The 25,431-nt window shown below is 44.5% G+C and overlaps 1 protein-coding gene across 1 annotated transcript in view; it reads right to left on the reverse strand.

The window, feature by feature from the left end:
- Itgb3 (integrin, beta 3 (platelet glycoprotein IIIa, antigen CD61)) overlaps positions 1-22,003 on the reverse strand; it is a 40,749-nt gene extending 18,746 nt beyond the window's left edge. Inside the window, exons 1-9 of the mRNA XM_013033246.1 lie at positions 21,911-22,003; positions 14,090-14,285; positions 12,985-13,237; positions 10,204-10,366; positions 9,201-9,362; positions 6,975-7,070; positions 6,503-6,592; positions 5,717-5,851; positions 3,499-3,928 (exon numbers count right to left, since the gene is read on the reverse strand). Of these exons, the coding sequence (XP_012888700.1) occupies positions 3,499-3,928; positions 5,717-5,851; positions 6,503-6,592; positions 6,975-7,070; positions 9,201-9,362; positions 10,204-10,366; positions 12,985-13,169 (1,261 nt within the window). The 5' untranslated portion in view covers positions 13,170-13,237; positions 14,090-14,285; positions 21,911-22,003. The remainder of the gene's footprint in view (positions 1-3,498; positions 3,929-5,716; positions 5,852-6,502; positions 6,593-6,974; positions 7,071-9,200; positions 9,363-10,203; positions 10,367-12,984; positions 13,238-14,089; positions 14,286-21,910) is intronic.
- Positions 22,004-25,431: the final 3,428 nt, after the last annotated feature.

Consider the following 25,431-nt stretch of genomic DNA (forward strand, 5'->3'; position numbering starts at 1 on the left):
ACACAAAGGCCAGCAGGAATTTGGTCTTTGACAGAGAATCTGTTCAACCTGAATCCATGGTGGGGTGGGCTCTAGAGCATGAATGGCTCCACAGAGCTAGGCTTATCTGGAAGCCAAGGCTTGGCCTTGTGGAACCCACGTCCATCAGTCCTTGGTCATTGTGTGAGACCAAAGCAGCTCCTATTAGCAAAGGCCAAGGCTCCAAGGAAGGGCCAGCTGTGAGCTATTCTCAGCTGACCTCATGGCAGGCAGGGAGTGGGAATGCCAACCAGCAAAGTGGGACCCACAGCATCCACTATGCCTCGCTTTGGGCCATGGCTTCTGAACAAGAGAAGGAAGGAAATATGGACTCAGAGGCCCGGCCTGCTCAGAACCCTCGACCCATACTGTTTCCTTTGTGAGGCCAAACAAAGTGATCTTTGACAATCTGACTTGCTGGCCCAGCCAGGGAGTGAGGTAGGGAATGGAAGTCACCAGCCAGAGCCAGCAGGCTGACCCCACACTCTGGCAGAGCCAACCCTTAAAAGGAAACCACAGTGTGCTAATGTCACAGGACTGGCACTCCTCCAACAAAAGGGAGGCTGCGGCTGAGTTCATAAGAAAGCCAGAGGAGGGGAGCAAGGAATGGAAGAGATGAGGGAAGAAGGAAAAACGCTGGGGTGGAGGTGCCGAGGTGAGGGCATTGGATCATTCCCCCTGCACAGCTAGACTTTCAGGCTGAGTCCTCATTCCATGCCTCTTCTTCAAACTTTCCTTTGAGATTCATCAGGCAGTCCTCCTTTGGGGAAACTGCCCAGGCTTTCTCTCTTTCTCCAGTAGTTTCCTGCAAGACCTCATTTCTAGGATCTAGAAGATTCTTCCTCATGTGATAAATTATCTTTTGGTAAGTTAATAAAAAATGAAATTTTCTTATTTATTCCTCTCCATCCCATACCACCACAGTACAGAACAGGTAGCAGATAGTCCATATGCTTGGATGTAGTAAGTAGGAAAGAGCCCAAGGAAAAGGATTCACTACCTGTCTAAGGCAGAATACCAACAGTGGCCAACCTCTAAGTCCAATAAGGAAGGAGGGAAGTGGCCAGGGTCTGGGGAAATGAAAGCTCACTAGATAGCATGCAATAATGTCTCCCTCCGGTTCTGCCTCCTAAGCCCCAGCATGTGGTCAAGGACAGACCACTGGGCCTGCCATGAAGCTGAGAGACAAAGGCACGCTGGGCTGAGTAGCTCTGGGCAGTCAGGAGTCATCTTCTTCACCCAAATACTGGCATAAAGCGTTCTGTCCCTAAGGAGATGATGACAGGCCACAGGACCCAGACAGGAGGTGTGCTGGGCACATGATACCCTGGCAGGAAGTGGCAGAGAAGGCTGCTGTGGGCTCCTGAGTTTCCCTCTGGACTGGACACAAGTGTTTCCTGCATGGACCAGAGGCAGGAACCACAGCAGCTTGACACTGGTCATTTGGCTGTATGGTTTCAGTGCTGGCTAAAGGAAACAGTCTATGTGGATCCCCCCCCACCACAGCACCAGAGATGACTGGGCCTCCAGGAATAGTGGGTGTGTCCCAGCATGAATGCTGCAGGCCTCCCCTGTTAAATATTGACATTGCTTTCCTCCAAATATTTTTTCAAGTTTTGTCAGTCTTTTTTTGTGAAAGAAACATTATTGGAGTTTTTTTTAAGGCAGCTTTTAAAAATGTTTTCAAGGTATGTTTGAGAATGAGATTTATCTTCCTAACTGAATATTTTTCAGGGCTTATATAAGTGTTAAAATGTGTCTAGTAGCCCAGCTAGTTAAACTCCAATGCAAATGAAACTAATGTGGATCATGAACCATGGTAGAAAATAATTATGAAACACTCTTCCATTGGCCCCACGGTACACCCCTATTACAGTTCCAACCGACTTGCAAACGTCTACAATCTATCTGTCACAAGAAGAATTAAATAACGGTGGTTAATGAACTAGAAAAAAAGTCTATTTCCAGGGCCCAAGGGAAAACCAGCCATCTGTTTGCCCTCTGATAGTATTGTCAACATGTCTGTAGATAAAGATTATATAAACATTCGTTCTTCTTCTGACTGGTCTAAGAGACAAGGAGAAATCAGTCTGAGTTGATCAGTCCACCATCCTTAAGCCTTTACTGAGCTTTGTAGTGAGGACAACTCAACCTCCTGTAAGTAGAAGGACTTAAAATTATAACCCCAATTTGTAGGTAGGATCTCTCTGCGGAAATGCTGCCCAGTAGAACTCTCTGCCCCACTGAAATGTTCTGTACCTGTACCATCCAACATGAAAGACACTAGCTACATGTGACTACTGGCCAACTGAACTTATGTTTTGGCTTTTCTATATTGCTGTTTTGGGTTTTTTTTTGTTTGCTTGTTTTTGTGCCAATACTGAGGCTTCAATTCAATGATTCTCGCTCTTGTTTCGCTATTTTGCTCAAGACTGGAACTCTACCACTTGAGCCATGCTTCTGTTTCTGGCTTTTTGCTAGTTAGATGGAGATAAGAAAGAGTCTCTTGCATTTATCTGCTGGGCTGGCTTCTAACCATGAACATCAGCCTCCCAAGTTGCTAAGATTCCAGGTGTGAGCCACCAGGAACCTGGCTGAATTTATGTTTTCAATCTCACTCAACTCACATGGTCACATGTAGCTAGTGGCTACCATATTAGACAACACAGCTCTAGAACAAAAATGGTGACAAAATAAGGCTAATATGTATGCAACAAAGAGTATACCCCATTTTCTGGTTGCAATGGCTTGCATATAGTATACAATTTCAACTGTCTTGAGATAAAAAGATAAATTCCCGTACAGTTATTATTAACTTTATATATTGTTTTTTTAATTCCGATGGCTTAATTACCATCAGTCAATGACTTTTTTTTTGCAGTACTGGGGTACCAGCTGAGCCCCATGCCTCCAGCTCTTTTGCTTTAGTTATTTTCAAAATAGAGTCTCATATTTATGCTAAAGCCAGCCTGGACTGTGATCCTCCTATTTATGTTTCCTCACTTAGCTGGGATGACAGACATGAACTACCACAACCAGCTCTTGGTTAAAATGGGATCTCACTTTTTTTCTCAGGCTGGTCTTGAACTGCAATCTTCCTGATCTCTGTCTCCTGAGTAACTGAGATTATAGACATGAGCCACAGTGCCCAAAAGTCCGTGGTTTACTTTTTAGCAGAAAAGAGGCACTGTTACTCTCAAAAAGACTGGGAATCTCACACATTAGCACAATCAGCAAAAGAAAGAAAAGAACATAAAACTCTCTTCACCTGGATATTTCCTCCTCTTCGAAGGAGCGAAGCCTCTGAAAGCATAGTCTCATCTTTGAGAACAAAGATCTCTTTCCCTCCCTTCCTCATTACTATTTTTCTGCCATTGGAATGGAATACCATCCACTCTGCTCTGCCCACCCTTGTGTTTCCAAGCTTACAGGTGGTATGCCTGTATGGCTATGTGAACCCCTGGGGCAGGCTCTACTCACCTGAGCACATCTCCCCCTTGTAGCGAACACAGGAGAAGTCATCACACTCGCAGTACTTGCCGGTGATCTTGCCAAAGTCACTGCTGTGGCAGACACACTGGCCACAGAGGCACTCGCCTCGCTGGCTGCAGGCCGGCTGGCCCTCCTTGGGGCTGCACTCATCCTGCTGAGAGGGCCGGTAATCCTCCTCGGAACACTCACACTGGGACCCCAGCCAACCGGGCCCACAGCGGCACACCCCACACTCGAAGGTCCCATTGCCATGGTTGCAGCGCTGGCTGAAGGGCTGGGCATGGGCCTGGCAGGCACAGTCACAGTCAAAGGTGACCTGGACTGTGAGGCTGTCCTTGAAGCCCACAGGCTTGATGGTGAAGGCTTTCTCTTTCTCCTTGGGACAGCCACGCACCTTGGCTTCGATGCTGAAGCTCACCTGGATGGAAAGACAGATGGCATTCAGGCCCAGTTAGCACTCCAGCCCTGGAAGAATGCAAAATTTTCCCTGTTCATGTCCTGCCACCAAATCCCAAATTGAGTCTCTAATCTGCCTGTGATCCGAGTCCCGTGGCCTTCCTTCTACCAAGTTCTGCACAGCAAGAACAAGAACACTAGGGAAGTTGTGCCACTGGGACTATCTGGCTAGACACAAAGAAAGACCTGGTCACAAACAGGAAATAGAAGGTTTCCTATACTTGAAGCAAACCAGGTCAAGCAGAACAGAGTCTTCCGAACTTGTAAAACACTGTACTCCGGCCAATGAAGCCAGCTGGGCTGATGACATAGTATCAGCAAGACATACAAAGTACTACTTCAAGTGGTGCTGTGGCTCAAGCAATAGAGTGCTCACCTTGAGCTGAAGAGTGCAAGGACAGTGCCCAAGCCCAGAGTTCAAGCCCCACAACCAACCAAAACAAAACAAAACAAAACAAAAAACAAAAAATCAAACAAAAAAAACACAAAGTACTACTTCATAGTCTATAATGCCACAGAGTGTGCAGCCATAAACTGGAGGATTTCCATTATAACATTTCATCACAAGCAAACATTTCTTACATGAGATGTGAGCACATGTAACATAGAAAATCAACTAACTAAGATCAATAGATGTACTGAAAGATTGATGTTTCCAAGATTCATTTCCCTCCCTTTTTCCTCACTCCTTCACCAATCTCTCTCTCCTTAAACAGAGCAGAAGAGGACTAGTGAATAAGAAAAGCTGCAGAGAGCCAGGCACTGGTGCCCCATGCATGTAATCCTAGATACTCAAGAGGCTGAGATCTAAGGATTATGGTTCAAAGCTAGCCCAGGCAGGAAAGTCTATGAGACTCTTATTTCCAATAAAACACCAAAAATGGCAGAGGTAGAACTGTAGCTCAAGTGGTATAGTGCTATCCCTGAGCACAAATGCTAAGAGACAGTGTCCAAACACTGAGTTCAAGTCCTAGGATTAGCATAAGAAAGGAAGTAAGGAAGAAATGAAAAAAGAGAGAGAGAAAGAGAGAGGAAGGGAGGGAGGGATAAAGGAAGAGAGGGAGGAGAGGGAGGGAGGGAAGGGGAGAAGAAGGGGAGGTAATGGAAGAAAAAAAAGAAAGAAGGAAGGAAGGAAAGAAAGAAGGGTATAGAAAAAAGGAAGGTGCACAATGGACATTTATATTCTTAAATTTCATGAGGCAGGTATTTCTTCCTGTTCCATTTGCTGTTGAATTGCTAGTAGCTAGAATGATGCTAGTATATAGTTAGTGCTCAATAAAAAAAGAAAAGATGCTATTGCCATTTTGTACTGCAAAGAAAAGACATTACCTTTCAAAAGGTAAAAATAAGGAATAGGTTTTTATAGACTGGAAGTCTGGCTCCAGCTTGCCTAGCAAGCACAAGACCTTGAGCTCAAACTCTAGTATCAACAGACACAGACACAGACACACACATGCACACAGACACACACACACACACACACAAACACACACAAACATTTTTATTTGCAAGCAAATGTGTATATAGAAACAGAAGTAACCACAATAAAAGTTCTTAAAGCTCCTGGTAGTGAAATTCATTCTGCAGATGCAGAAAGTGTAGGAAATAGAAACGTCCTCAAATACATCTAACTTGTAATGTCCTTCAGTGAGAAGATGTGGGAAAGGCAGGGATTGGAATGTCCATGGGTACGCAGAGGCCCAGGCCAGAGTCAGAGCTGCAAATATGGCCCTTGCCTGTCCCACCTCACCGTGTCTCCAATCTTGAGCCCCACACAGGACTTGAGGCCTGGAATGACCTCGTTGTTCAGGCAGGTAGCATTGAAGGATAGAGACAACTCCTCAGGGAGGTCACGCACTTCCAGTTCAACTTTCGAACGGATTTTCTGAGTAGAAAAGGGCAAAAGGAGGAAAGGAAATGAGCTGAAAGGAAATGGGCCAAAGCCAGTTGCATCCCAAGTAAAGTCTATCAGGAGACCTTGGACTTACCCTAGGGTGAGTGGCCTAGCAGCTGCTAGAGCATCCTAGGAGCTTGTTTCCTGTTCTATTTCCCATATGGAAATCTGCTCCTGCTTCTGGTCTCTACAGCCTCCACATGAGTCTGGGCAAATTCCAAACTAGCTATACCCTGCTGCTAGCCTCATAAACATGTAACAGGAAGGATTCATGTGGGTCATCTTAGATAGAAACACTGGTTACCTAGTTGTGGTTGTTTTTAATCAACCTTATTATCTCTGGTTTTGCTGTATCTTTTCTCTGTTGTTGAAGCCTGCTCTTTCACTCTGCCTCTACCTCATCCCACCTAATTCTACCTTCTCTATGTTCCCCACTCGTGGCTCCTGCTGTTCCCTCCCATCCCTTCCTAGGTCATTTCCTTCTCAGAAAGCTGCACATCTCCCAGGGTTGGCATTGCTGACCTGGAGAATGTAACAAGCAGAAAATCTACCTGGTACCCTGGCAACCAGGATTGCCAAATCTTCCAGTGAAGAACAGCAAGTTTGACTCAGCAAGGCCCATTCCCAGTATAAGACACTTACACTATATGCATCAACAATGAGCTGGAGAACATTGCTGGAATCAGCAGACAGAACCCCCACTGTGGTCCCTGGGATGAGTTCACTGTAGTTCTAGAAAGGAAAACAAAGATGTCAGAACTTACAGAAGGGAAGTGATGGTCTTCCTAAAGCCTACCCCAAATCAAACTAAGAGTCTTGAACTAAAGATTGGAGCAAGGTTTGGGATATTTCACTTGTCTTAGCCAGTTATTTAGCCCTGAGTAAAACAATAGGAAATTCCCTCCATTCCCCCACCACAAATACAAGCATACCCTTCCCAGTAGGCTAGAGGTTAGAGGCAAAGGGCAATGTGAAGGAATGCTAAGCACCCAGGGAAATGAATTGAAACAGGATCTTTCCCAGTTAGGACCCTGGTAGCATGGGTTGGTTGCCTGGGAAAGGTCCATCTATCACGTGGTCAACCCACTCCAGGAAGTCTCAAAGGCATAGTTACCTGGTATAGATTGACTACATTTTTAGTTACTGCAAAGATCAAGTTGATATTCTTCTGGGATAGCTTTTCAGTCATCAGCCCCAGAGAGGGATAATCCTAGAAAAGAAAATTTTTAAACAGAGGAAGGTGTAAAGGTTAAGGATTGAGTTTCATACATATCCCTGGATTCTAAGTCTTTGAACTTGACAGATTTGGACTTGTGACCAAGACAGAGGTTATACTTATTTCACTCAAACATTTTAGTCAGAACAAAGAACAGTGATTTGGAGATGATTTGAGTGCATCTCTTAAAACTTCAGGCACAAGAATTTAATTCCCATTGCAAAGTAAGAATATAGGAACTGTCTTGGAGCTTGTGTCAAATGTCTTAGATTCCTTGTTATGAACTCCACCATGGGGGAGGGGGGAGGTCTCAGCCTTGCTTTCCAACCATTGATCAACTCTTTTCCTTGTTCACTTATCACCAACCTGGTCCACTCTTCCTCCCATCTGGAGTAGTCATCTTTCTGGTAATCATCTTCCTTCTGTAGGACAGCTCAATCCCAGCTCCTAAAAAGCTTGCTTTCTTTAGATGCTGAGAGCCCTTGACTATGCCACCAATTTAGCATTCATCATGCATTTTGTGTTATCAATACATATATCCTCTTTCCCCAACTAAGCCAAAAATCTTATGAAGAGTTAAGATCTTACATATATTGCTTTCATAGCCAAGTATGAAAGTCTAATGCTCTTCCCATTATCCCAGTGCTCAACTTGGCTATGGGTGACACCAAGGAATGAATTCACATGTCCATGGAACCCTAGGTCTCTTTTGGGAGAGTCATGAGATCATCCAGCATACTCTGGTGAACCTCAATAAGTTAGTTCCTCTATTTGTGGTCTTTAAAAGATGAAGAGTGGGGATGGGGAGGTGGCTCAGTGTAGAGTGCTTGTCTTGCATGCACGAGTCCTTGACTTAGATTCCTCAGCACCACATAAGTACAACAAGCCAGAAGTAGCAGTGTGGCTCAACTGGTAGAGTGCTAGCCTTGAGCTGAAAAGCTAAGGGACAGCACCCAGGCCCAGAGTTCAGGCCCCATTACCGAAAAAAAAGATGAAGAGTGAGTTGGGGTAAAACTCAATGGTACAGGGCTCACCTAGCATGTATAAGACTTTGGGTTAAATCCCCAGTACTGGAAAAAAAAAGGTCTAGGCATGGTGGTGCATACCTATAAGCCCATCATTTGTAAGGCAAGCAAGTCTCAACCTCAAGATTAGTCTTGACTACATATTAAGACCATACCACCAAAAAAATGAAAAGAGAAAAAAATGAAAACTTCATATTTCTCCCTCTCCCACCTACTCAGATATATGAAGTGCCAGTGTTCTGAACATCAGTACCTATGTTTTATGGCTTAAAAAAGATTTTCTCCTGCTTCAATTTAAACTTCTTGTTATCTATCTATCATCTATTGATTCCCAGTCCAGGGGCTTGAACTCTGGTCCTGAGTGCTGTCCCTGAACTTCTTTTTGCTCAAGGCGAGCACTCTGCCACTTGAGCCACAGTGCTACTTCTGGCTTTTTGAATAGTTTATTGCAGATAAGAGTCTCACAGGCTTTCCTGCCCAGGCTGGCTTCAAACCATGATACTCAGATCGCAGCCTCCTTAGTAGCTAGGATTACAGGCATAAGCCACCAGCACCCAGCTCTTGTCTCATATTTAATAAGCTAGTTATGGTTAACTAATTAAATCATATAACTTACCAGAAGTCTTCTTGAATACTATCCTATATTATCTACAGGCCTTCTTTCCTTCAAGTTAAATGACTCTAAGCTCTTTAACCTTTCCTCATAGAACCTACTGTCAGTCTTTTTTATCTTTGTCCCTTTTCCCTATGTCTTCTCCCAATAACATGGTATCCCACTGGGGATCTGCAGAGGAAGATCTGCTTATAGCTCAGCATTTGGGTCCACTCTGGACACCATGATACTACTGCCTGTGCTGGCGACAGTGGAGGCAATGAATACACTGACCACATCAAGACCATCTCTAATAGTTGTTCAGGTTATACCCTAGGGACAACCACAGGCTATCCTGCTGGTAAGGGGCAGAAGAAGGATGAAATTGAGCCCTGTCTACTGCCCAGGGGAAGGTCTGCCATCTTCACGTTCACATAAAAGCTGCAGATGGGTTAAAGCAGCCCTGGCCACAGTGAGTAGGAACCATGGTGATGCCAGGGATCTCACCATGGTAGTAGAAGCAGAGTAATGATTGTCATTGCCAATGTGACACTGCCCATCGTTGGGCTGGACAATGCCAGCCAGCCTTCCATCCAGTGCTATATGGGTCTTGGCATCTGTGGTAAATACCAGCAAGTGGGATGCATCGTTCCTCCAGCCAATTTTTTCCTGTTTAAAAACAAAAAGCAAAAGAGGCCATGCAAGTTCAGCCCAGCTGTTGGTAGAGAACAAAGACTCAATACTCATTCTCAGGAAGGGCTGCTTGAGCAGGACCTCCAATCCCAGTCCATGGACCCTCAGCCAGAGCTTTCTGATTCAGGAGTTTCTGCCTTCTTAGAAACAGCTGGTTAGTGGAAGCAATTGAATGGCACCTTCTTTAATCCCAAACATAATTCTTCTATTAGCAGTCATGTTACCCATCTAGAAACCCATCTGTATCCTCAGAGCTGGCTAGGCAAGGAGGAATCCCATCTTACCATCTGTTCAGACTTAACTCTGAGATCAGGGCTCTTCTGGACAAGGGCCAGGCACCAGTGGCTCATGTCTGTAATTCTAGCTTCTCGAGAAGATGAGATCTGAGGTTCACAATACAAAGCCAGCTTGGAAAGGAAAGTTAGTGAGCCTCTTGTCTCCAATTAATCATCAAAAAGCTGGAAGTGAAGCTTAAGTGGTGGAGCACCAGCCTTGAGCAAAACCTTGAAGGGACAGCACACAGGCCCTGAGTTCAAGACCCAGTACCAGCATCCCCCCCAAAAAAAAATTGTTGGGAAGGTGGAAGATGCTGTGTCTAGGAAACCTCTGCAATGACTGTGATTCAAAGAGCTATCAGCCCAGGGCAGGGAGTGGATATACACAGAGGCTACGTAACAACTTTTTACTCATATTGCGCAAAATTCTGCTTTGTTCCTACTTAACTCTTATCATACCAGAAATCCCCAGAGTAAGCTATTTACTTCCTCATTTTGATCTGTACCAACAACACCTGGCACCCCACACCGTCTAAACTCACATCACACACTGTAGCCTGCATGATGGCATCAAAGCCACCCTCTGGGGCATCTCGGTTCCGTGACACCCTCTGCTTCTTGACTTCCTCATTGAAGCGGGTCACCTGGTCGGTCAGTGTCAGCACGTGTTTGTAGCCAAACATGGGCAAACAGGTAGTCTTCAAACTGGGGAGGGATAAGAGGTCATTTAAGTCAAAACTCTGATGGAAAAGGCAACATGGGGTTAGGAGGAAAAAAAGAGGGACAAATGTGGACAGTATATGCTTACATGTCAATTCCATACAATTAAATAAAATCTTCCTCCCTCCCTCCTTCCTTCCTCCTTTCCTTCTTTCATTTCTTTCTTCCTTCCTCTCTCTCCTTTCTGTTTCTTCTTTCTTTGTTGCTTTCTTTCTCTTTCTTCTTCCTTTCTTCTTTCTCTGTGGTGCCAGGGATCTAACCTAGGACCTCAGGCATGTTGGGCCAGTTCTCTACCTCTGAGCTACATCCCTGGCCCTATAAAATCACACTTAGCTAAACAATTTAATTCCTTCAAATGACCTAGGGCCTCACATTAATCTGAACTCTAGCTATCCTAGAAGATAAAAAAGAAATGTAGACTACCTGGGTTCAAATCTCAGCATCCCCATTTACAAGATGTGGGACCACTAGCAACATCTCTAAACCTAACCTAGAATAATTGGACATTATTCATTATTCTTCTTCACTCAAGTGAGTAAAGCATATAGACCAGAGTGAAGCTTGAGTTCTTATGGCCATCATCTTACAATTAACATTTAACATTTCTTACAGCATCAATAAAACCAAAGCCTTCTGTACATCACCTTTATAATAACAATATTTTTAAATAGATGACATTAAGGGAAAAAAAGCAAAAGTCCATCAACAAATAAAGATCCCTGAATTACCAATAAATGGATAGATTATGCCAGACTGGGGTACTGCTCACCCGACAGTAATAATAAGCTTAATCAATAGCTGATACCTTTGTTAGAAAAACCCGGTATAGACAAAAGGTTAAAAGCCGTATCATGGGCTGGGAAGGTGGCTCAGTGGTGGAGTGCTTGCCTTGCATGCATGAGGCCCTGGGTTCAATTCCTCAGCACCACATAAGCAAAAAAAAAAAGCCGGAAGTGGCGTTGTGGCTCAAGTGGTAGAGCACTAGCCTTGAGCTGAAGAGCTGAGGGACAGTGCCCAGGCCCAGAGTTCAGGCCACATGACTGGACTCAAAAAAAAAAAAAGCCGTATCATATAACTTTGAAAACTAAAATTAAATTCACCTATAGAGAGGCTCCATAACCATCATTTTAAATCATCATAATACATGAATTTGCATAGTACCATGAATTAAATAAGCCATTTAGTACTAAGCCAATGTGTGAAACAGAGGCATACAGCTGGAGATGCTCAGGGTAGAGAACTTGATTAGCATGCATAAGGACCTGTGGCTCAATCCCAGCTACACATACACACACACACACACACACACACACACACACACACACACACACACACACACAATCAGGCACTATGGTGCATACATATAATCCAGTACTTGGGAGATTGAGTTCTCCTAACTAAGAGTTCAAGGCAAGCCTGGATGAGCTACATAGTAGACTTTGTCTCAAAAACCAAAAACAGAGAAGTGGCGCTGTGGCTCAAGTGGTAGAGCACTTGCCTTGAGCTAAAGAGCTCAGGGACAGGGCCCAAGCCCAGAGGTCAAGCCCCACAGCCAACCAAAAACAAACAAACAAACAAACCAAAACAGGCCAGGCGCCCAGAGGCTCATGCCTGTAATCCTAGCTACTCAGGAGGCCGAGATCTGAGGATCTGGGTCCAGGACCAGGCCCAGAGTCCCACAACCAACAAAACAAAAAACAACAACCAAAAAACCACAATCCAAATGCCAGTGGCTTGTTACTATAATACTAGTTACTCAAGAGGCTAAGATCTGAAAATATTGGTTTGAAGCCAGCCTGGGCAGGAAAAGTCTGTGTGATTCTTATCTCCAGTGAACTGGAGCTATGGCTCAAGAGGTAGAACACCAGCCTTGAACAACAACAACAACAAAAAAAAAAAACTGAAGAAAAAAAGAGAAAAGCATAATTTATATATTATTAAATGATATGATAAAGTATCATTTCTACTCTTACATTCCTCTAGGCTTTTTAACCATGCAAATTCTATTCTCTTGATGATGAGAATCATGACAACAATCTAATCAATCCTTCTGAAAACGGAATTCCTCCATTTATTCATTCCTACAGTCCTGTATGTGGTTGACCTCATTTTCCTTCCAAATTCTTTTGCCACTTATGTTTTTTTTGCTGGTCATGTGGCCTGAACTCAGGGCCTGCGTGCTGTCCCTCAGCTCTTCAGCTCCTGGCTAGCACTCTACCACTTGAGCCACAGCGCCACTTCCAGCTTTTTCTGCTTATGTGGTGCTAAGGAATCGAACCCAGGGCCTCATGAATGCAAGGCAAGTGCTCTACCACTGAGCTACCTTCCCAGCCCCGCCACTTATGTATTTGTGCAAAAATCAAGAAGCTGATGAATTTTTCTTTCTACAACCCTAAGCAGCCTGGAACCCTGTGGCACAAATACACCATGTCAGTAGGCTCACCCATTTGTCAGATAAGGAGACCAAGTGAAAAGGAGTTACTGTTTTGGCCAAAGGGAAGCCAAACCAAAATAATCCTAAGAGCTAGAAATAAGAACCAGGACTTGGACCTGCCTGGGACAAAGGAAGAGGATTCTGTCCAGCTTCAAGATGAGGTACTTACTCGTAACAGGGATTTTTGAGGGCCTCTGCTGGAGAGATGTACATATATGGTGATACAGGCTTGTCCACAAAGGCCCCAAAGCCAATCCGCAGGTTGCTAGTGAGTGAGCGCATCTGGGAGGCCAACTTTGTACCCAGATTACGGATGCTCGAAAGATCATCATTCATGGAGTAAGACAGATCCATCAAGTAATAGATGTCTACAGGGTAATCTTCTACCTGCCGCACTTGGATGGAGAAAATCTTGGAATCATCTGGAAAGCAGAAAAATGTTGGGGGTTTTTCCCCTCCTTTTCTTCTTCTAAGACTGAGTTAATTTGACCTGGCCACAGTTGGGAATTGTAACTGCTTGATCAAACCGACCTTGGAAGTCTTAGTCCTTTCTCTCCTCCCCTTACAATTCTGTTCTTCTTCTAATCTCTTTACCTCCCCCTATTTTAACCTCTTCTTTCCCATCCTCTAACTCATTATCTAATCCTCTGTGTTTCCCTTGTCTACCATCCTGAGACACAGAGAAGTTTTGGCAATTGCTACATTTTAGACTTCATGAAAGACAGGAACTAGGTCCTACTTTCTGAATCCTGTAGAACCCATTCCTTATATTGAATAAGTCTCTATTAAATTCTTATTGATTTAACCAGTAGATCAAAACTAATGCTTCAAATCAAGCCTGTCTCTTATCCTAATCTTTCCCTCTCAAGGTCTTCTGTCTCTAATTTATCTGCCCCAATGTCCCTGATCTTAAACCCCTTGAACAAGGTTCCTAACTTGCCTTCTTATCCTTTATTTATGCCTCAACATAAAGCTATAAAGAAAAGAAAACAGGCATTGAGGAAAAGAAGAAGCAGAAATGTATTTGACTCCTATTGTGTCAGTGGAATTAAATAACTTGCCAAGTAACTAATACAAGGTGAAATTACTACTCAAACCCGTATCTCTAACTCAAATCCTAGTAGCTCCCATTTTCTTGCATTCTCCTGCCTATAGCTTTCTTTTCCCACCCTATTTCCATTCTGGGCTACTCCTTCAAGATTTCCCCTTCAGACCTTCACATTGTCCTCCAGGACCACCTGTCCCAGGTATCTCCCAAAGGTAAGCAGTCCTACCTGGCCGAAGCCGGAGTGCAATCCTCTGAGGACTGACTTGAGTCACTTGGGAGCTGTCTCCAGAACCCTTGTCGCTGAGGGGTCTAGCCTCCAAGATTTGGGCCTCGCTGACCGGGAACTCGATGGACTCTGGAGCACAATTATCCCTCAGCAGATTATCCTTGAGGTTACAGCGAGGAGAGCCCTGAGGCAGGGCCTGGAAGGTAGTAGCCCAAAGGAAATACCCACAATGAGAGCCATGGCAACACACATGTGCCTGAACACACACACACACACACACGCATACACACACACACACACACACACACTTGCTTAAGAACTAAATCGGCATAAATGAAAATCCCTGGGACTGTGAAGTAAAAGGGGAAACTGAGATATCAGAAGGGCTGAATGAGTGTTTGTAACCAGGAAGAGACTTATACAGTAAGTTGTCTTCCAGAAAAGCATGTTTCCAACTGTGAAATGCAATTGTGAGTCTCAAAATTAATGCAGTAGGCAGTGAGATAAAATGCAGTGGAGGGGCTGGGAAGGTGGCTCAGTGGTAGAGCACTTGCCTTGCATGCATGAGGCCCTGGGTTCGATTCCTCAGCACCACATAAGCAAAAAGAAAAAAGCCAGAAGTGGCGCTGTGGCTCAAGTGGTAGAGTGTTAGCCTTGAGCTGAAGAGCTGAGGGACAGCGTCCCAGGCCCAGAGTTCAGGCCTCACGACTGGACCCAAAAAAAAAAAAGAATCTCTATATTTATCTGCTCAACCTTCTTCAAACTGAGATAGTCAGATCTATAATCTTCTGAGTAGCAGGGATTATAGCAGTGAGCCACTGGCACCCAGCTTGATGGGCAAAATGTTTTTATTTTGCAAAATAAAAAGAACTATGGAGATGAAAAACAATGCTGGCTTATGAAGATGGTGATACATTATGAATATATTTAACACCACTCAATTGTACATTTAAAAGTCATTAAGATACTGGACACCAGTGGTCTGCATCTGTAATCCTAGCTACTCAGGAGGCTAAGATCTGAGGATTATGGTTTGAAGCCAGCCAAGGCAGGAAAATCCTTGAGACTCTTGTCTCCAGTTAACTCCCTCCCCCTCCCGCCACCAAAAAAAAAAAAAAAAGTGAAGCTGTGAGTCAAGTAGAAATGCACTAGCTAACAGACAACACCCAGGCCCTGAGTTCAAGCCCCAGGATGAGCATGCATGTGCACACACACACACACACACACACACACATACACACACACCACACACACGTTAAGACAGAGCCTGCAAAGTGGCTCAAGTGGAAGAGTATCTGCTGTGTAAGCACAAGGCCCTGAGTTCCAAACTCAGTAGCACCAAACAATGGTTTACATGGTAACATAGTTAGATATATTTTGCCAAATAATAATAATCCCTTTCTCATAGGGAGGTCATGTGGGGCTAAATAAACAATGCATGGAAACACATAGCACAATAAATGTTAGCTATTATTGTGAAATGTTTGATAAATAGTTCCCAAATAAGTTAATGATGAATGAACTCCACAAGCTTGGGGAAATACCATGATGCCAGGATACTGACATAATGCTTCAAAAAAAGCTGTCTATGGGGGAAAGCAAAGGAAGGGGATAACATTGTCCAAAAAGAAATGGACTAAGTGTACTTATTACCTGACTTACGAAATAGTAACCCCTTTGTACACCTTAATAATAAGAAAAAATTTAAATCACTCTTTTTAAAACTGTCTATTCTAAACCAGAGCCTATCCTATCACCTCCCTTCTTCAATCAAGACAAAGAGAACATTGAGCCAAACATCCAAACACCCTGACATGCCTCCCACCACCCTCTGGCTCTATACTGCTTACACATGAATATTGAGGGGGGGTGGCTGCACTGATAAGAACACCAGAAACCAGGAAACAGACTTGATGCTGGGTCTGCCACTAGCTAGTCATGTGACTGACCTCAGAGCCGTCACCTGGCCTCGGCTTCCTCGTCTATTCAATATTTTAGTTCCACCCTGCTCTGACACTGATGGAATTCAGCCATGAGGACTCATTGCCAGGCTAAGGAGACCTGGTGACCTAGAAAGTCCCTTCCTAGGCCTTCAGGCTCTTCAACCCAGCCTTTCCCCAAAGTCAGTTAGATGACCTAGACCAATATCCAGAACAACTAGGAGAAACATTTATGGAGCACTCACTATATCAATCACTATGGTGAATACATGAATTACTACAATCTTCCTGACAGTTCTGGAAAGCTGGAATTTTTTCTTATTCTATAAGTGAGCAACCTAAGGTTCAGAGGCTTCACAAATAAGGAACCCAATCTTGTAGTTAGGAAATCTGAGGCTTGAAGAAGTTAAATAATTTGCCCAAAGTTGTAGAGATAGGAAGTGGCACAATTGAGGTCCCACCTCTAGATTATTAGAATAAAATTGTCCTCAAGTACTTTCATTCCATTTTAAACAAGGAAAGGCTTAAAGAAAAGAAGTGAGCATGTAGAAGGGATGGTCCTAGGACAAGCCCAGCACAGAATGTTTTACATAGGGAACAGGATACCAGCTGGGGAGGTGAGAGGTATGAGGAAGGGTGGATAAAGTCCTTCCTCTCCAGCCTGCTCTTGTGACCTGGCAACCATAATGTCCAAAATGGGATCGGCCACAGGGAGATATCCATGCTCAGTAACTTAGTAGCTCAAATCCCTTGGGATGCTCAAAGTCCCTGCCTGTCTCCCTCTGATGGGCTAAAGGCCAACTTCACAACTCATGGACACAAAAGCAGCAGCCTAAGGACCATAACCCTTTCCCCCCACCCACCCACTGTCCCGTCCAAGCAAGAAAATGAGAAGAGCCTCCTTCTTTCTCTCTTTTCTCATCAAAAATAGGACAGAAAAGGCCTCAACAGTAAGGACTAGTGCATAAGATTTAACCTTCCTGCTACAGTTCTATCCACTGAGATGTCACAGACCTTCCACCACACTGAGAAAGGAAAATCTCAGCTCCCTCACCCAACTCTGGAGAGAACTCCTGGGCCCTGTAAGTTTTGTACCCAGCTGCTCTTGATCCTTGTCTCTATCCCCACTCTTTTCCCTCAGGAAACAAGTCTCTTTCATCCAAAAAAAAAATCTCTTATCTCTGATTCCAGTTATCCACAAAACCCAGAGAAAACCTTCCCCCAAAAGGCAATGATCAAAGCACAAAGATGCCAGAGAAACTGATCCTCTCCAGGACAAGAAAGATGCTGGAGGAAGAAGCTTAAGGGGAGACACCAGGGAAATGACTGAGATCAGCATGTCATCAAGTATCTTCAGGCTACTGTAGTGCAAGGGTTAGCGAAGGGAGAGATGGCTTCTGAGGTGGGGATCCTCACATCCCCTTCCTCACACAGCTGTCCTAATTAGAAAAGTGTTATGAAGTGCTCAGATGAGTCTTTGGGTTGGGCATAAATCTCCTTAGGAAAAAATATAAACACTGAAAAACAAAACCTGACTCTCTGGCTCCCTTTGTGCTTTCTGACATCAGAGGTCAAAAACCTCCCAGCTTTCCCTTAAAAGCCTCCTGTCCTGGAAAGATACCAAAGCAGTGACCTCAGCACTCTTGAGCAACATTCCTTCCCTGAATAACCCAGGGCTGAGATGGCAGAAGGAGGTCTAGTTTCTCAGAGAGAAAACTAGAAAGGGACTAGATGCTGAAGTTCTAGTTCCCAGTGAAACCGGATGTTACACAAATAGGTCAAAAATAGCAGACCCAGGGAAAAGATCCTGAGCACAGGGGTGGGATATATTCCAATCTTTTCCGACATGGTATGAACAAATAAAAGTAAATAGAAAGTGACTTTCTAGGAGGAGGGCAAGAAGAGAGATGTTCTAGGGTTTTCTTTTATTACAGAAAGGTACATTACCATCTTTGTTTTGATTGGCTCATCGGTAAGGACAAGTAAACACCTGAACACAACAAAAAAGACATGTGAAAGGGAAAGAAAAAAAGAAGAGAAAGAAAACATTTTGGTTTATGGTTACTGAGTCACACTTCAAGGGTTTTACAAGAAGAACACTATTATAATTAACACATTTTTGTTTTCATTTTTGATTTTTATAGTAATGATTGGAGCATAACTCAAGATAGACATTTATCCTCCAGGTTAAAATTAAGTAGAAAGCTGGGGGCTCATGCCTGTAATCCCAGCTACTCGGGAGGCTGAGATCTGAAGATCGACATTGAAAGCCAGCCAGAGCAGAAAACATCTGTGAGACTCTTATCTCCAATTAACCACTAAAAGCCAGAAGTGGTAGAGTGATAGCCTTGAGCAAAAAAGCTCAGGGACAGTGCCCAGGCCTTGAGTTCAAGCCCCAGTAGTGGCATCAAAGAAGGAGGAAGAAGAGGAGGAGGAAGAAGAGGAGGAGGAGGTAGAAGAGGAGGAAGAGGACGAAGAGGAGGAGGAGGAGGAGGAGGAAAGAATAGCAGAAAAGTAAAAATATAATTATATTAGTCACTAAAAAGGCCTATTAAAAATGGCCTACAGCCTGTGCAGTTACAGAAAAAAAAAATCCTCTTGCTGGGCACTCATGGCTCATACCTATAATCCTAGTTGCTCAGGTTAGCTGAGAGCTGAGGAGCAAGATTTGAAGCCAGCCCAGGCAGGATACCACCAAAAAGCCAGAAGTAGAGCTGTAGTAGAGCTAGCCTTGAACAGAAAAAGCTAACAGAGCGCATGCATGAGTGTACACACTCTCTTGCAGTCTTACTGTATTTCACCCCCATTCTCCCACTTTCATTTTTTAGATGTCAGACTCAGTGTGAGCTGCTCCACCCTCCCATGTGCCTATATATGTGTGCCTATATATGTGCTTATATAACAATTCTTAGTATTTCTCTCTGATTTAGGGTTGTCAAACTTAGCAAATCTTTGAGACATATCAATACTAACAGTTCTGCATTTAACTCAAATTTAATTAGGTGTTCTATCTTTAGCTGGCAACATTAACTCCACCCCCACCCACCTGGACCCATAGGCAACCTCTCCCATTAGCAATGTTTATCCAACTTGCTACCATACAAACCATTTGGATGCAATGAGTCCAGGGTCCATCCTGAGAGCCCTGATTTTTTCCTCACACTCCTTAGGCAACACCTACCACCAGGTAAGTTTGGGAGGACTTAGAAACCAGAATAGCACCCCTGAGGCTAAGAGTATACAAGCTAAATCTCTGCAGGAAGCTGGTCTCTGTGTTGGATGTACAGACTAGAGTTGACACACCACCTCAACTCATTTCAGTATGTAACCCTCCAAGAACACACCCTATACAGATGGGCCCCAAACACCAGGCTCATGCACATTGGCTGTGTTTTCCTACTACCCAGCCAAGCACTCACTATACACACCCAAGAGTTGCTGTCCTCTAAGGACCATGGGAAGCTGAGCCCAACCAGTTGTTTTCCCAGGCACTACCAAACATTGCCTGAAACAGACAAGGCAGGGGAGTACTGGGCTGTACCCCTGGCCCCACCTTTGTTTTTGGCTTATGTCAAGGACCAATGCACTCTCAACTGTTAAAACTGATCTTTGCTGGGGAGAAGAGGAAGTCTTGCTCCCTTGGTGGGTGGGGAGGGTAAAAAGAAATGATAGCAGTCATATTGGGGTTATACGCCCCATTCTTATCTCTTTCTTCCTTGGTTGACATGATTCCCCCACAGTGGGATGTTCCACCCTCTCTCTCTTTGCTCCTCCTCCTGTTCCATTGATGGCTGCAGTCATTCACTCCACTCCATGCTCCTGGGAATAGCTCAGTAGTCTTTCCATCTCCCTCATTTAATTCTCTGTGTCCTAGCTGCACCCATGTCCTTACTCCATGCCTCCCCCCCTGCCCCCCCCACCCCGCCACGCCTGCCACATACTTTAATGCTATCCTGCGCCTTTCCTCTGCCTTCTTGAGTCTGTCCTAGAAGACAAAATTCACCAGAGTCACCCATCAATACTCCACATTTGCATAACTGCAATCAGGTTACCTGACTTAAGGGCTGTAGATGATCAGACTTAGCTCTGGCTGGTCCCTATCAGATCAAGGGGGGTGAAAATATGCAAGAGGGGGTGGGGAGAAGGTCCAAGATAGACTCTCCAAACCCTCTGTTTCCTTTTCCTCCAGAGTCTGGACCTGAGTTGTCTGCCTTTGCTCTTGCTTTGAGTTGAAAAAGAGAGGGGGAGGAGGGGAAAATATCAGAGTGACACTAGGGTGTCTGCCTCAGTCCCCCTCTGCTCTAGCCAACTTGAGGCCAGACAATCCAAACATAGCCCCCTCTGCACCACCACCACCCCCTTTCCACTTCTAGGACGCATTTGCAGAATTCTACCCTCCTTACACATGATGCCGATGCCATAATATCTGATGGAAATTAAAGAAAGGAAGATATGGTCAAAGAAAAGAGAGGGAGGAGGCCACATCATACTCTGGCCAGCTCAGGCCAGAGGGGTGGGACTCCTGCAGGGGTAGAAGAGAAGGGCTCACCCTCCCTCCCACCCCCTTCCCCCAACCCCAGGGAATATTTCATTTCCAAAATGAAGTCAATATGGCCCAGATGTTGGGCAGCTGCCTCTGGAAGCAGTTGTCATGCTGAACAGCATGGGAGGCCAAAACAGTGTTGAGCTGGCCTCGGATGCTCCGGTAAGTATACTGTCAGGAGTTGAAGGGGGCGGGTGGATAACACAGCCTCCTCATTTCTTCTCTTCCCACACTCTGCCAAGGAGGTTGCCTTTTTAGGAAACTCAGCAGATCAGGAAGAGAAACAGAGAGAATGAGAGGCAGCCATGAAGCTGCAGAGCTCAGGAGCAAGCTACATGACCGAGGTGTGGTGCCTCCAGTGGCTGAGAAGCAGCCAGCCAAGAGTTCAGGTAAACACCTGCTATCTGTGACTCAGCCTCAGATTGGAATCATTGGCAGTCTCTCCAGGCCCATTCACTCCTCCCACCCCTTACCAGCTCTTGCCAGCTCCAAATTCCCATCCTAGCCACAGACATAGCCATTCCCTCAGACACACTCATTCCCTTGGGCCCCAGACACAACAAACCCTGACTAGACACAGCTAACCCTTTCCTGTCACTCTTTCATGCCCACCAATGAGTCCAGATTCTCTCATGGACACCTAGGAGATGGAAGGAGAGAGAGACAGAGACAGAGAGAGAGAGAGAGAGATGTTTGATCATCCAGGAGGAAAGAAAAGATGCTCAGATAGAACACTCCATACACAAGTGAAAGATTTCTATGTGCATTAAAAAAAAATTCTAGGAGGGGGGGATGTAGCTGAGGAGGTGGGAGGGAGGGATGGTAGGGAAAAACAAAGGAGGAGGCAACAATGCTGGATAAGAAATGTACTCATTGCCTTGCTCATGTAACTGTAACCCCTTTGTACAGTATTTTCACAATAAAAAACTTAATTTAAAAAATTCTAGGAAAAGGAAGTAAGCTAGAATCCCCCCCCATTCCTACAGCCCCCCCTGCCTCTCCTTTTGAGATCTGGGACTATTATTTCCTGGGATGTTCCACCCTAACAAAACAAACAAAACAAGCAAAGGATAATATAGGGTACCAAGGCCAGATATTCAACTAGAAGCTAGGGGAAGGGGAAAAGGAGGAAAGGAAGAGGATGTTCACAGTAGTATGAATAGCAATAGCAGTAACAGCTCTAAGGCAGCTCTTCTCCTTCTATCAAAGGATATTCTTTACCCTAGTGTTGCTTAGAAGGGGTGGGGGCTGTGGTTTAGAAGGAAGATACAACCTATGTGCCTATTCCTATACAAGCATCTAGGTCTAGAGAAGCTAGGTAAGATGTGTTCTGCTTACCTCATCAGAGCACCAGGCACACACAGGACTCACAGCCAGACACTGCTGGCAGGAGCTCACTCCTCTTGAGGTACAGATGTTTGTCCCTGCAACAGAGAGACAAAGTCATTTGATTTGTACCTGACTTGGGCTCATTGAAAGAACTGACCTGCACCATCTTCCCCAACTTACCCTTCTGGAATTCCCACCAACACGTTCTATTCATGCTACAGACATTTACTAAACACAAGGTATTGGTAAGGAAGAGAGAAAACTGATGATGGAGAGAAAACTCATTACCAGCCTTAACATACATGGCCACAGTGACAGAAGATGCTAAGTCTAAGCCAAGGGTCTAATGGTAACCGGTGGAAAAAAAAACTTTAATAACTACTTTGATAACTACGTGGTCCAAGTGAAAATCTGAAGCCCAGAGTAATGGTGATGTGTCTTCTCCAATGATACTAGCAAGATTCAACCACTATGGAAGAGCCAACGACCAGATGCACTAAGTTTAACATGTAACTTGGTATGGTGGGGACAGGGTGTGCAGGGTGACTTTAATAACAGTGTCCCACTGGCTCCCTAAGGGAAACAAAAACTTCTTAAGTGTTTGAATCCGTATTTCTTGGGACCCATGTGTAAGAATTCTCTGAAGAACCAAAGACACATTCGAAAACGTTGAGTGCTGGAATCTGGAAGACCATGGAAATTTGGGGTTGGAAGCAAGATTTGTGTTTGAATTATGTGTTGGACTTTCTCTTCATGTCGGGGCCTAAATCACCTTGCATAATCTCTACAAAGTGATGTATCTACCTCACAGAATGATGCAAAGATCCAGAGGGTCAAGGGTTACATTACAAGATGCCAATCAAATGTGAACAGCTCTCATCCTGACAGAAGGCAGAGAAAAGGCTGGGGGAGGAGCAGCAACAGCCAAGGGGACTAAAATAGCCCTGAAAAGCCCGCCAGCCAACGCCAGGCATTTGCTTGGGCAGAAGCTGCATCCTCCCTGCTCTCCTAGTTCAGCCTCAGCCAAGTAAACCCCCTCTCCCTAGAGGATCCCCAGAAAGGCCCCTTCCATTAAAGTGGGGGCGGGGGAATCCATCTTGACCCATGACTCGCTTATCCTGACAGTTTTTTTTTAATCTGATTTTCTTTTTTTGTTGTTGTTTTGGTTTGATTTTTTTTGGGGTCCGGTCATGGGGCCTGAACTCTGGGCCTGGTCGCTGTCCCTCAGCTCTTCAGCTCAAGGCTAGCGCTCTACCGCTTAAGCCACAGCGCCACTTCTGGCTTTTTTCTTTTTGCTTATGTGGTGCTGAGGAATTGAACCCAGGGCCTCAGGCATGCAAGGCAAGCACTCTACTACTGAGCCACTTCCCAGCCCCTAATCTGATTTTCTTAACAGTTGTCCCAAACTGTTAAGACTGGCAAATCAATTTCTGAGGAAATCACCCTAACTGTTGGGGGTATTTCCCCAGCATCCCCAAAACCAATCTAGCCAAATGTCTGTTTTATCACAGTGTAACTCTACATCCTCCATCCCTCCACACTCAGAAAGTGTGCTATCATGGTTAGAGATTACCTGTACCATTGTTGGATTTCTGTAGATTAGGATATTTTACAGTCTCTTAGAGAGAGACAAACAAAACTAATGACAGTATAAATGGTGGGGGTGGGGGAGGGGGGGTGTGCATGCAGGCCAATACTGAAGTTTGAACTCCAGCCTCATACTTGGTGTTTTGGGTTTTCTTCTCACCTAACACAGCTTGTTACCACTTAAGCCATATTTCTACCTCCAGCTTTTTGCTAGTTAATTGGAGATGAGTCTTCTGTATTTGTCCTCCTAGGCTGGTTGTGAACCTCAAGTCTCAGCTTCCTGAATAGCTAGAATTATTAGCATGAGTACCAGCAGCCAGCTATATATAATTACTGATGAGAACACAGCATATGATTCTGACCCAACAAAAATGCCAATGATTTCTGTCTGGTAGAAAAAGTAATCGCTAGCTTGGTACTAGTGACTCACTCCTTTAATCCTAGCTACCCAGAAGGCTGAGATCTGAGAATCTGTTTCAAAGCCAGCTTGGGCAAGAAAGTCTGTGAGATTCATCTCCAAATAACCACCAGCTGGTGGAGCTGGTGCAGTTCCTCAAAGTGGTAGAACACTAGCCTTAAGCAAAAGAACTCAGGGATAGTGCCCAGGTTATTGGTTCAAGTGCCCAGGCTATTGGTTCAAGCCCCCCGATCAACAGAAAGAGAGAGAGAGAGAGAGAGAGAGAGACAGAGACAGAGAGGAGATAGGGAGATAGAGGCAGGCAGGGGGAGGGAGACAGAGAGAGAGAAAGGAAGGAGGGAAGGAAGGAAGGAACGAAGGAAGGAAAGAGAAAGAAATTAAGCTTTCATGGTACTTGTAGCATCTCAGTCGGATCACATGGACCTGAGAGAGAGTGCACATACAATCAATATACTGTGGTCCAAATTTAGTCACCCACAAACAGCCTGGCCTTGGATATATTAACTCCCCAGTCTCATCTTTTTCAACTTCTTCTTCTTATTATTCTTCTTCTTATTCTTATTATGTAGTATCTTCTTTAATGAAAATGCTACCCAATAGAGTTAAGTCCCTGAGGGGCCTGCCCTGACTAGACCAAGCTCAGTCCTTGTGCAAAGGAGATATTCAGGAAATAATGTACTTAAGCAAGTTGAAAGGTATCAAACTTGCTTTGTTTTGTATCAGCTTTATTTTGTGCGACTGAGCTCATTTCTCAAAATTATCTATAGATTTCTAAAATATGTAAATAGATCCATAGGACAATTTCAACTTTCATTGCTCTTCCCCCAAGCATTAGATTATATGTAAATTCTGGAAGAACTTCTAGAGTCAAACTTCAGAGACCTTTCTCAGTTCTAAAGTGCAACCAATGGAGCCAGACACTGGTGGCTCATGCCTGTAATCTTGGCTACAGGGGAAGCTGAGTACAGGAAGATCTCAGTCTGAGGCTATCTGGGGCAAAAAAATGCTCACAAAACCACTCTTCAACCCAAAGCAGGATATAATGGTGCCTGCCTGTCATCTAAAGCTATTGGGAGGACTGAAGTTCCAGGCCAGCCCTTGGCATAAAAGCTTGTGAGACTCCAGGCCTGTGATCCTAGCAACAGCAGGAAAGTCTAAGGTAAGTGATTAATGGGTTGTGCCTCAGTGGAAAACACAACCCTATCTCAAAAATAACCAGTGAAAGAAGACACTATGTTGAAAATGAACTTTACAACTTGTGGGGGGGAGGGAGGGAGGAGTTGGGGAGGTGGAGAAGGAAGGGATGGTAGGGGAAAAACAAAAGAGGAGGTAACAATGATTGATAGGAAATGTACTCTTTACCTTACTCATTTAACTGTAGCCCCTATGTACACTATTTTTACAATAAAAATGTATTTTAAAAATAACCAATGAAAAACAGGGCTGGAGTCATTGCTCAGTGGTATGACATGAGCCAAGCAAGTCAAAGCCCTGAGTTCAAATCACACTTCTGCAACAAAAAAAA

Source organism: Dipodomys ordii, unplaced genomic scaffold, assembly GCF_000151885.1.
Source record: "Dipodomys ordii isolate 6190 unplaced genomic scaffold, Dord_2.0 Scaffold165, whole genome shotgun sequence".
NCBI lineage: Eukaryota > Metazoa > Chordata > Mammalia > Rodentia > Heteromyidae > Dipodomys > Dipodomys ordii.